General features: G+C 37.7%; 1 protein-coding gene across 1 annotated transcript; it reads right to left on the bottom strand.

Moving 5' to 3' along the window:
• Positions 1 to 359: 359 nt before the first annotated feature.
• LOC121312825 (zinc finger CCHC domain-containing protein 9-like) lies at positions 360 to 4,359 on the bottom strand. The gene is made up of 3 exons (XM_041244630.1): positions 3,839 to 4,359; positions 2,559 to 2,709; positions 360 to 1,707 (listed from the first exon to the last, which is right to left on the bottom strand). The coding sequence occupies exons 1-3, from the start codon at positions 4,247 to 4,249 to the stop codon at positions 1,625 to 1,627; spliced, it is 645 nt and encodes a 214-aa protein (XP_041100564.1). The 5' UTR covers positions 4,250 to 4,359; the 3' UTR covers positions 360 to 1,624.
• Between the last annotated feature and the right edge of the window lie 8,610 nt (positions 4,360 to 12,969).

Genomic DNA, 12,969 nt, shown 5'->3' with positions numbered 1-12,969 from the left:
TGTGTAATATTACACATCTTAGCATGAGAAACCATGTAACATATAACCTAAAAGCACACTGGCAGAGGGCACAATAAAATATATGTAAAAAGCGTACCTGTATAATAATCTTCCAAACATTATGCAGAGCAGCAATACATTGTGTTAATTTGGCTGTATTGTAAATAACACTACAACTGTTAAAAAATGTTGTCTCTGTGTGTCAGTTATTAAGGACATTAAATGAGTCATCATACACAACTTTGCTGTTTGTTTTTGGTGCAGTAGAATTCAATTGCCCCCATACATACAGAAGCCTATGAGTGGCAAACTTTGGATTTAGTGTACACAGACCTTCGAAATGGATCATGAAAGCAAGATTTGAATACACGTTCTTTATTGTATTTACTGGCGAGAATGTATGCAACATTCAACTGTACCTGTTTATACTGCATAATCAACATGCTTGAAAAAACCATGTGTCAACCCTTTGTTCTTGGAGGATGCAGGTTTACTAACTGTGAATACACATATATTGATATTATAACTTATTCACTTAATTCAGGTAATTCACTATAATAAAGGATTAACTGATACATTCTAATATACATTTGAAAAAAGCCACAATTTATGGATTCCTGATTGTGTATTCTTTGTTAATTCCATAACAGAGAGGAGTCTAAGAAAAATAAATTAAAAAAAACAACTTGATTAACATTCCATACTGGGATTCGAGTTATTTTTTCCTGGACAAGTTTCAATTATTGATATTGGTTATCACTGTATAACCTTTATAATCTCCCCCCTTTGGCTCACAAGCTGAATGCTAATACACCCTTGAAGTTGTAGCTTTTCCTAAGCGGATCAGCAGCGTGTTTCTCCAACACCAACGAAAACGTATTACTGACATTCTAAAAATAAAATTAAAAAATCATACATGTATTTGAAAAAGTCCAAAGATAGTTTTACTTCAAACCACCAATAAAATAAAGAGCACATCGTGGAATCAGTAACACCTCCCTCAGAAGGTAACAACTTTGAGTGCTTTGGGCTTTGCTTTCTTTACCAGCACAGGAACGTCTTCGTGATCAGCTACTCAAAACATGCCAGGGGCTTACTAGTTTCATAATCCCTTGTTTTTGTGAAATAGGATTACTTATGAATACAAGTCATATAATGAAACAGAACCTTATGACATTCATATTTTAGTAGCTTTAGATTACATTTTCAATTTTTTTTTTCTACTGTCCCCTGGCCTTTTAAGATGTTTGTATTCATTTGGAGTGGTTCTTATTGCAATGACTTACTCTCAGAGTGTTCCGGAGCTTGACCTGAGGTCAGGAGCTGCACTTCTGTTCCACTTGCCTGCCAGAATGTCTTTATACAAGAGTCAGCATCATGTAATGCACAGCTCTGTATTGCCAGCAACACAAACAGAGACCTGATCTTAAATATTGCTCACTACTTAACACTAGCTCTTCTACAGACACTTCTGCTGATCTAGCCTGGGGTACATGTCTGCAGCAGGGAACTAGGACAGGAGAACAGCTCCTGCCAAAGCATGTTAACAAAGAAAATCTCAGAAAGTAAAAACACACACTATTTAAGTATTGCAGTATGACTACTTACTATTTAATAGCAACTACTAATAAAGTCTACCTGCATTCTGGTGCTCTGGACAATCCTTCTGAAAATGTTCCACAGACCCACACACTCTACAGCAGCCTCCTGGCAGATACAACAAAAAACAAGTTAAAAGAAATCCGAGATAACTGTGCATCCTCCAGAGCTTTTTCTTCCTGAGCTTGCTCTGGTACCCTGAATACGGAGAAGCGACAGGCAGACAGCTGCCATCGTGACAGGACAATTATATAAACACACACAATTTAGAAGATAAAAACAGCGTTCTATACAGCAAGCTATACTGTGTAGCACCTGGGGAAAGGGATACTGAAACAGGACTTGCTAAAGCTAGTTCAAACGGCACTTGGTAGATAGCAACATTCAAAATAAATGTGCTAAGCTTCCACTAGTACTCACAGATAATCCACTACACATGTGCACAGCAATGATATCTTTTCTATGAAAACATGGTGCACTGTTTTGCAGACACATTAAACAACCTGCAGTGTATCCTGAGGTTTTCTTCCCATTGTGCTATCAGACACACATTTCCTAGCCAATTAAGTTTTTCTTCTCACTGCAGGTCTTATTCACCCTATTTGTCATACCCGCTGCATACATTCCTTTGGGGTTATCGGGACATGATCTTGAGAGGTGTCCAGTTTGCCCACAGATGAAACATTTAGCAAAAAAAAAAACCCTATAGTATTTTACTGTTTATTACACTGTGTCAAATTCCAATATATGTATTGTTTTTAAATACTAAATCACTCTTTAGCAGTACAATGCATTCAGCTTAACACACATTACTTCTTGAAAATTTGTCACTGTATGACTTATTTAAAATTGTTGTAAAAACGATTAAAAAAGCAGTTTTCTCCTCATTGTTTATATGCAACATATCAACTACATAGACTATCACAAAGTGCACATATCTGCAGTGAAGTCCATCTTACCAAAAGCCGGGTCCAATTTTGCTCTGCATCCGTTTATCTCGTGCTCCGTAGAACCACAGCGGTAACAAATCCCCCTGCCCATCTCCTCATCTCTGTCAGCCTCGGGACAGTCAGCCAGTCCATGGCCAGGCTTTCTGCACTTGAAGCACACCTGGAACAGAAGAGGAGGGCAGCACAGAATACGTCATAGATTAAGAGGCTTAAATAACGTTTTTCTATTAATACAAATAAGACTCCCATTGCACAGAAGTTGGATCCATTCCTGGTTTTACTATGAATTTGTTACCTGTTGTGGCTAATCAAGCTCATAGTAAAACCGGGAATGGGTGAAACTGCTATGAAATATGAGTTATTTATATCCCTGCATTTCTTTCTTTTTTTTTATATCTCTTACCTATTTATGATGCATCATTGAGTGGATTTTAAATTACTGAAGTTCAGTTTATTTCATAATTAATTGTATATAGGTACTTTGCCCTGAATTCAGGAATAGCTTTCCAGTTCTAGTTGCCAGATTTTGTATCACCATAAGCATATGTAATGCAGGCAATATCAGCAAAGCTGTAAAAGCCTGTGCCATCACGTGAACGGGTACTGTGTACAGACACTTCTAATTGATACCACTATAAAGAGAGAAAGAGAATCTATAATGACTACAACTCAAGAGTTTCTCCAGAACTCAGGTTAAAGCACCTTAATATAGTATATAAAAATACCTGTGTTCATAGTTTGTACCCTTGCATTTCACCACAGGGCACTCGACTGCAGTGTGTTACACAGAAACAACACTGCTACATTCCGTTTTTCAGATTCAAAAATGCACATTTATTGTATTTGTAGTTAGTCGTGTTTGTTTGCCTTAGCAAAGTTTGTAAACTTAAAATGAACAAACACAAGTTTACATTGTTTCCGCTGCTTCTTTGTTGGACTCTGAATTTCATAGGAATAAAGTTCTGAAACCTCAGGAGAAAGGACTACCCCCACTTATGTCATTTAATTCTAGACAATCAGAGAAAATAAATAAGTAAGTAACTCCTAACTCTGTTTGATTAACTCGCATCCATCCACTCTTATGACTACCCCCTAGGTTTAATCTACTGGGGGAGTCTCTACTTCCTGATCCAGCTGGCCAGGTTGTAGGCACTCAAACCAAGTCCCCCAGGAGCAATTAACAATTTTAAGTGGTTGCAGCATAAGGTGTGAAATAAACAGCAAAATCACTTGAATATCAAGCCAAGTTGAAGACAAGTCAACCCACGGCACCATCACTCTCCTCTTACCACGTTGCTCTTTTTGTTCGTCTGCCTCTTCAGCCTCCTGTCCTCTCGTCTGTGGTCCTTCTTCAGTGCCACAGCCAAGTCCTCGTCAAACCCTGTGCTGTCTGCGCCTGGCCTGGCGCATCCCCTTGGGAGGGACTGCCCAGTCTGTTTCAGGTAATCCATGAACCCGTTCACATCTTCGTTGTCATAGTCTTTCTTCTTGCGGTTTGCCTTCCCTATGGTAGTGAACTGCTCGCTCCTCCGCACAGAGAGGCTCTTGGAGGCTCGTGCCTTGCTGTTCCGCTGTGGGCTGAGCCTGGAAGAGCCCTGCTTGTTCTCTCCACTCCCACTGTTCTTCTGCAGCTGATCCCATGGTGTTGCTTCAGAAGCCTTGTATTTGTGGATGTTATTAGCCCTGGCCCAGCATGTCATTATTACTAAAAAACGGAAAACCAGTCTAAAGTGCAGAGTTTAGTGAAGTAACTTACAAAAAAATAAACGGTGAGTAAGTAGATTCAAGAAAATGCACAGAGTCCTTTTCTTCAGTCAGTTGCCAGGTTTATTGAAATATGCAGGGAGTCTGGTCCCAGGTACAGGACAAACACAATACTCAACATTACAATGTTTGCATGACATTAAATACCCTTCTGTATAGATGGTCCACCTCCCCTTTCTCTGACACTTAACCAATGGTCAAGGTAATTGAATTTATTGTGTGAGTGTTATATGTGTGTGTGTCTGTGTGTGTAGTCTAGTGTGACAACCTCTGAACTCAGTACATTCTTCACACTCCTGGAGACAAAAGGTCCATACATCTGCCTTTTGTTATCTCCTTGCGACCCCCTTTGATGCCAGTGGCATTATCTGTTTCGATCTCTCTTAAGTCTTTAGAGCCTGTTCCCTTCTGGTCCACAGCATTGTTATCTCGTTAGCTTGCAGTCATTGTTGGGCAAGAAACTTGCAGACACAATGTCTCTATCAATTGTAAGCAGTACATGCAATTTGAACCAAACAGTCTGCTATCTGCAATATTAGTCTCTTTTCAGAAAAAACCACCAGTATAGCTCTGCCAGTCCACATGCGTAGCAAACTGCTAATCAATTCTCAATCCATGTTTTCCAACAGTTAGGCTAGAATAAAAAAAAAAAAACACACACGTTGGTTTACTGTAACCCATCATTTTAATCCCCCACAGTGCATATAATTATTAAACATATCTGTAAAGACAGTTTCTGCTACTGCAGTTTTCTATTCAGAAACCTAAAACAGAAAACTTAAAATCAGCAACTAACTTTGCTGACCAGAAAAAAAAAAAAAAAAAAAAAAAAAAAGATTTTTACTGGCAGTAAGTCAGGTAAGGCACCCATTTCACTTTCTCTAAACAAAGTCAATAAAATATAAGTTTATTTTTCTTCAGTCCTGATGTTAAAATACTGGCAGCAGTCTTTGTGATTTCTTACTGGCAGCAGAATGTGTAACATATAAAGCCTTGAATGGTCTGGCTGCTAGCTATACCTCCGATTTGTTAACTGTATATTTATTCTCCTGTGCAAAACCTGAGATCTGCAGATGCTGGGCTCTTAACAGTGCCACAATCTAGGCTTCGGTCTATGGGAGATAGGGGCTTCAGTTGCTATGAACACAAGCTCTGGAATGCTCTCCCACAGAAATTAAACGATTCAAATACTGTTGATATTTTTAAAAGCAACTAAAAACACATTTTTTTAAAATGGCATTTGAGCCTGTGTAGGGCTGGCTGTTTATGTGTTGAACAGTAGTGGTGCTGTGTGTCCTCTGTTTCTTGGCTAAACTTGTTGTGTGTCCTTGTTTTAATGTGTAACCTGCGTCATGTCCATTTTTAATATCACTGTGTATTATTTAAACTGTACTGCGCTTTGAGATGTGCTGTATGAAGTGCGCTATAAAAATATATTATTATTATTATTATTATTATTTTTATTATTATTATTATGATGATGATTATGTGTAATTCAGGATGTTTTCGACAACAGATATAGTAGCGACACAGCAGTTTGTTGGGGTACAGATTAGTAAATGCCGCTAAACTACAACAAGCAAAACTACAGTATTTACATACATGACGTCATATATGTAGATCGCCACACAAGTGGGGCACTTCCTAGTCGTAGTACACACCAGTAAATACAAATAAATAAAACAACACGTCTCACTTTAAGACTATTACAGACAATAACCTTTCTATTAAAAAAAAAAAAAAAATCCAATTCATTCAAGGTTAGCTAAGATAATTTTAAAAATAATACTTTTTTTCAATTTGTTTTAAGTTAATAATATAAATAACAAACACATAGGTAGCAAGGCCACTTACTGCACAGGGAATCCAAATAAAATGTTTTCGAAGAGGGTCTTCTTGTCATTCTTATCATTCAGATGATTCGCAACGCTTTAACGTAGCCTGACAAAGCTACTTAAACTTGTAACTTTCACTTCTGTATAAACTGCTTTAAAACTACAGCAATTTACTTCACGTGTTAATCACTTCCTGGTGTTACATACTAAAATATCCGGTCTGCTATTGGAAAGGCTGAACACCAGTTTCCCACGTGTGTTAGATTGTCCTGAGGATTGTACGATTTTTATACTAATTTAAAATACTTGATATATGTTCATATGTGTAATGTATTACGCTAGTCCATGTTAGTCAAATGCCGTTATGTGACGTCTTAGCTATTTTAATAACTTGCCCAGCCGTCAAATATGCCTTAAAGTTACATAATAATAATAATAATAATAATAATAATAATAATAATAATAATAATAATAATAATAATAGTAATACTAATAATAATAATAATTTCTGCATATGGCAAACTCCAGTTGTTTTATTTGATGTGAGTGTTAACCCCCTTTTAGAAACGATACGTTACTGTAGAAAGGTATCGTAAAATACCAAACTTTCATATTATCAAATAATATTGTTTTATCCGTTCAGCAGGACATAAGAACATAAGAAAGTTTACAAACGAGAGGAGGCCATTTGGCCTATCTTGCTTATTTGGTTGTTAGTAGCTTATTGATACCAGAATGCCCCTTTGTCTAATCTCCATTTGTGACCCTTGGTCCTTGTTTCTTTTTTCAGGTCGAAAAAGTCCCTTGGGTGGATATTGTCAATACCTTTTAGAATTTTGAATGCTTGAATTAGGTCGCGGCGTAGTTGTCTTTGTTCAAGACTGAATAGATTCAATTCTTTTAGCCTGTCTGCACATGACATGCCTTTTAAACCTGGAATAATTCTGGTCACTCTTCTTTGCACTCTTTCTAGAGCAGCAATATCCTTTTTGTAGTGAGGTGACCAGAACTAAACACAATATTCAAGATGAGGTCTTACTAATGTATTGTAATTTTAACATTACTTCCCTTGATTTAAATTCAACACTTTTCACAATATATCCGAGCATCTTGCATATATCTTCATCTTCTAGATGAAGACATTTCTGAGTCAACAAAAACTCCTAGGTCTTTTTCATAGATTCTTTCTTCAACTTCAGAATCTCCTATATGATATTTATATTGCACATTTTTATTTCCTGCGTGCAGTACCTTACAATTTTCTCTATTAAATGTCATTTGCCATGTGTCTGCCTAGTTCTGAATCTTGTCTAGATCATTTTGTGTAATGTAGTTGTGTTCCCTTCCTAGCACTCGCCCAAGTGAAGTAAAATCTTTAGTTAGGCTTCCTAACTACTCTTAAGTGTATACCAGTCAACATAAAGTATACTCTGTTAACTCTATAACAATGGTTAGTAACACCTTCTATAAACGATTACCATGTTAAATGTACACAGTCATTTTGCAGTTTTTTATATTTTCCCTATAGTTTACTATACTCTGCTATGTTTTTTTTAAATATGCTTTGCCATACCCTTCTTGTCTTTACCATGCTTTCACTTTGCTTTATTACACTTTGCTATGCTTTTATAAGTAACAACATTTCCATTGTGTTTTAAACTATGTTAATATTAGTACTGTGATTTCGGTGCAGATGGATGCGGTCTGAGCTGAAGCTGCCATCTACATTGTACAGGTGTGGTGTGAAATGTTGTACACTGTGTACTACGCTTGACCGGGCATACGCAAATGATTTTAGCCATGAAAACAAGGTAACTTCCATCTGAAAGGTGTACGATATACTGAGTTTGGCCTTTAAAGTTATTTTTAATACCTTTTTTATTTTCCACAGTTTGGCAAATATATGTGACTTTAACTGATGAGCAACAAATTGGGTTATCTAAAAGTGTAAACATATACGATTTTGTGTGTCAACTAGAGTTTGTCTTGTTCGTAGTGATTTGTTCAGTCGTCCATAACAGCATTGACAGCGTACCATTTTCTAACATTATGCGTCAAGTTTTGGTATGCACACATGTACCACATTCTGACAATGTGTCACTTGCTGGTTACACCAGTAGGGTATTGTGTATTTCGTGTGATGGTATGACTTTAGTAAAATGAAAGAATGCATGTTTAGCTGCATGTAGCTGCTGCTGCACTCTAGTAAACTAGATGTGGCTTCTGATTGTGGTTATTCCAGTCAGTACAATGTTTTAATGCAATTCCAATTTCTTCTGTGCAACTATGCCAGGTATCGAATCTGTTAGCCAAGCACCGTATCATACTGGGAATGGAAGAATGGAAGACAAAGGTAAGGATTTAGAAGTGATTACATTAATGGTCATACTAGTTATCTAAAAGTGTTCTCACTATATAGAATATATAAGGGCTGGACAACAACCAAATAGAAACCCACCATAACATTACCAAGTGGTTGTAGAAGCACCCCGGGCAGCGAGCACAGCACTGAATCAATGTGAAGAGTCTGCAAGATGGATCAAATTGTACATAAGGGATAAGAGACCATCCCTAAGTGACACTGGGATTGAAGTCTGTAAAGCATTGACAAGTATGCAAAAGCATGGTAAATCAAGCCTATTGTAAGTATTAGAAAAGCGTTGTAAACCAATTGCAAAATCACTGTGCCTCAGCAAACTTTAATATAAAGAACATTAAAACTGTACATGGGCCTTTCATACTGGTATGCCTCTACCCGGGTCGGAACCTATCCGGGTCCAGACCTGGTGTCAGTGCCACTTCATACTGCCTTTGATAAAGCAGGACCTGGGTGACAGACACCTGTAAAAAATGTGCGTAGCAATGCCCTGGAAGCAGCTTGTTACAGACAATTCCATCGAAGCATCTCTGGATTAGGTTGCCACCTGGCCCCATAATTCCGGAACACTTTGGGACGGGACATGGTTTTTAAGTTGCCTTTAAACAGAAAGCAATAAACACGTGAACTGAGCACTAAGCACTTGCTTAATTTATACTGCTTCTGAATTATCCGAATCCGTGTGATAATACAAATCTTACAAAATAAAAAAAGCATCTTGAATAAACGTGTGTAGGTTTATTCAAGATATTTATGTTTATTTTGTACAAAATGATATTTCAGTTCTCAATATTTAAAATATGCTATTTATATCCCATTAATTAGTAATATATAGCCCTAATTTACATTGACTCTCCCAATTAAATAACACATTCACATGTTGATTTCCTTCAGTTTAAGGGCAACTTCAAAATCCTGCTCTGTCTCACAGTGTTCCGGAATTATGGGGCCAGGTTGGGATCCTTCTCTGGATTGAACAGTCGGCCCAAATATTGATTAGAACAAATGTTTCTTCATCCCTGCTGCAGTCTGGCTCATGGTGTGTCTCAAGCAACAGAAATATTCCTAAAGAGAATAAACAATAGCGTTCCTTGCGGAACTGAAACCACCAGGCAGGCGTTGGTGTTTGTTAGTCTGTCCTCTTAAGAACAGGAGTCATGCATTTGTCTCGCTCAAACTAGGTCAAAGCGTGTCAACCAGCATTCTAATGTGGGTCGCCGAGACACGGGTCAATCCGGGTACGTGGTTTAGAGTCCTGGGCTGGGTTGCGCCAGCTGTGATAACTGTAAGTTAGCTTAGTTAAAGCGTAAGTCTTTACTTACTATTACTAACTTTTCAAGGGTTGCACCAGTTATGATAGTGATAACGTAAGGCTTAGTTGTTGCTTCAAATTTACGCATACCTTTAGGGAGGTGTAAGCTGTACTTAGTTGGAACCAAAATACAACACGACTCTGTGTTTGCTGCGTGAGTGTCTCTTTGAAGATTATTTTGTTAATAGTTTTCGTCCTCAGCAAATCCTGCGAGACCGCATACAATCCTGTTAGATTCTAAAATTTCATATGATAAAAATAAGATAAAAATGTCTTTTCGGAATAATTTGGAATAATTTTAAAGTTCCTATATGAATTACTGTATTTTAATTTCTGAAAGATTCCTATTCAATTTCTAATAGGATTTTTTCACCAGGGTTATATGCAGTATTTTAATGTAGAATTAAATATTTATATTTATTATCCGTACAAGATACACAGTATTTGAGACAGTTTTGGTTTTTATTAATAGAAAATACCTCAGAGACCTAGAACATTAATTAACGTTATTAAAGTTGTACTGTATTGATCAGTAATGTTTGGCTACAGCGCTGGATCATGTTAGTTGGCTAAACAACAGAGAAGCAGTTTTTAAGTAAGACAGTACAGACAAACACAACACTCACGTTTTCAGTTTCTCCTTTTAGGTTTTGCCTAACCATTTACAAAGGTAAATGTTTTAGCGGGTCCAGGTCGGAAGTGGGTTGTAAAAATCAGACTTGCGCAGCACTCTGACATGATTTTACACTATGCAGGATTGTGACCTGGGTAACCAGAACCTGGGTCTGGACCCGGGTAAGAGTGCCAGTGTGAAAATTGCTTTTGTTGCAGCTCTGCACATACATTAATGTATTCTGGCCTGCAATATTCCTACTCTCTAGCAGATGGCGCTGTGCTAGAAAGCACACATCCACTACTGTGTTGTTGCATTATTTTGAACACTTGCCAGACATTGTGCATTATATTATATATTTCACTAGAGGGAGCCCGGAGACTATGCTAATCATCGTTTATTGCCTGAAATGTGTAAGTGAATAAGCACAGACAAAAATATAGAATTGTATGAACTTGTTTGTCTTAAAAAAGAAATAAAATAGTTTTCTACACCCTTTAATGTTTAATCTGTATTCTTGCTAAGGGCAAAGTATGTTACTAAAAGAACTTGAAATGTAGACTTGCATTATATGTGGAACACTTGTTTGTTGTCATTGAAATTGAGCTCTGAAAAGATGAAAGACCCAGAAAGAGCAGAGTCATTTTATAAAGATCAAGAGCATGCAAGCTAATACTGTGCCTGCTTCAGCTGGTTAGAATTCACTAAATCATTAGGCTCTGGCTTTGCGCTTATCAATTGGGTTTGTCAATCTCATGCTGACACAGCTGGGCTGGTAATTAAGTTGGAGATGCACTCATAAGCACTATCCACATTCCTCAGTCATTTGAAACACAGTCCGGATGTCAGTCTTCATTTGGGGTTAAGGGGATGGGATTGCCCCGGCTGTTTTCAAGTACAGATTTTCTAAACAGGGAAAGCCTTTGTAACTAGCACTGGCTGCCTATCTGGAAACCCTTGTAATATGACATCATTTTATATATCACTTTCACCCCAGGAGCAATGCAGGTTGTTTTATAGATGTATAGATATAGTTTTAAACTATATGATGTTTTTTTTCCACTTGTGGAACCAGCTAACATCTACCCCACTTATCCTTCACCTTATCCTATAAGAGGCTGTGTGGTCCAGTGGTTAAAGAAACAGGTGTGTAACCAGGAGGTACCAGGTTCAAATCCCCACTCAGCTACTCTCTCACTTTGTGACTTTGAGCCAGTCACTTAACTTCCATGTGCTCTGTCTTTCAGGTGAGACATTCTTTAAGTGACTCTGCAGCTGATGCATACTTCACACGCTCTAGTTTTGTATCTTGTAAAGCACTTTGTGATGGTGATCCACTATGAAAAACACTATATAAAAATGAAGGTTATTATCAGTAGAGTGGTGTCTGAAACAGTTTACAATAATTATAAAGAATATGTACATTCACATTGTTATTATTATTATTGCAATCTGTGTTATGGTGCTTTGACTATGAGTTTTAGGATCTGCTCTTCCTCCGCTGTGTATTGCCAGGAAAACTAGTGATCTGCAAGCTAGCAGCTCACTGGCTGGTGCTGGTTCTCACTTCTATGAAGACACATTGGCTGGTCCAGTCTAGGTTTCATACTGTAAATCTACATGTACGCCAAGCAACTAGAACTGAAGAGCAGCCTCTCATCTCAGGTGAAAGCTGCTCAGCACAGACTTACACATTACAAAGAATCTGTAGTATTTGAGTCATTGTGAAAACCAATCAAAATGATTGTAAGCATCATACAAGTGTAACAAGCAACAGTCAGACAATTCAGTTTGAAGCTACTTTTACAAGCGTTAGCATTCCAAATTTTACTGTGGTGTTTTGAAAACTATTTTAGAATATTGTTCTGTTGTTTATACCCACTGCCATAACCCATAACCCTAGTACAACTCACACATGTTTTATAATTTAATAATATTGAAATAGTCTAAAGTGTCCTTATTCTTCATTAGGGTTGCATACAATACAGGACCTAAATAGAGCTTGCCTACACTATGCAAGTCTAGTGACATCCCTGCTTTTTGTCATACGTGCACACAGGAGATTATGTAAAATATACTCTACAGGGATGGAATAAGACTCCTGGTTTTATTACAAGCTTGGTTAGCCACAGAGTATAGGTAACAAGCTCAGGTGCTGTCTTATTGAACTCATAGTAAAACCACGAAAGGATCGAACTGCTATGCAATGGGAGTGTTATTTGCATCTCTGCTGTACCTCTGCGTGCTTCCTCACTTACTAGATATAAATACACAGCGCATTAAGCAGCAGGTGGCCCTGTCTGGCCTCCTAGACCTGAGACATAATACAACCAGAGAGGGGCTAGCACAGCATTGTTGGATGAATACTGGTGAATGAGAGCAGCAGACACAGCTATTAGTAATAATCGACAAAGGCACTTGATTGGATGACACTGTTAACGTTTTTGTGACATTTGACAGCATTATGCAACCAACACCAGGCCTGTTGCACATACCTTCCTCATGACAACTACAGCAGC

This window comes from Polyodon spathula, chromosome 1 (genome assembly GCF_017654505.1).
Source record: "Polyodon spathula isolate WHYD16114869_AA chromosome 1, ASM1765450v1, whole genome shotgun sequence".
In the NCBI taxonomy this organism is placed as follows: domain Eukaryota; kingdom Metazoa; phylum Chordata; class Actinopteri; order Acipenseriformes; family Polyodontidae; genus Polyodon; species Polyodon spathula.
The sequence above is the reverse complement of the archived record's forward strand: the minus strand, read 5'-3'. Positions and strand labels throughout refer to the sequence as shown.

Coding starts and splice junctions, on each gene's coding strand:
- LOC121312825 (XM_041244630.1), bottom strand. CDS start 4,249: ATGACATGCTGGGCCAGGGCTAATAACATCCACAAATACAAGGCTTCT. Junction 2,710..3,838: donor CGAACAAAAAGAGCAACGTG/GTAAGAGGAGAG, acceptor CTTCTGTTCCAG/GTGTGCTTCAAGTGCAGAAA. Junction 1,708..2,558: donor AAAATTGGACCCGGCTTTTG/GTAAGATGGACT, acceptor TGTATCTGCCAG/GAGGCTGCTGTAGAGTGTGT.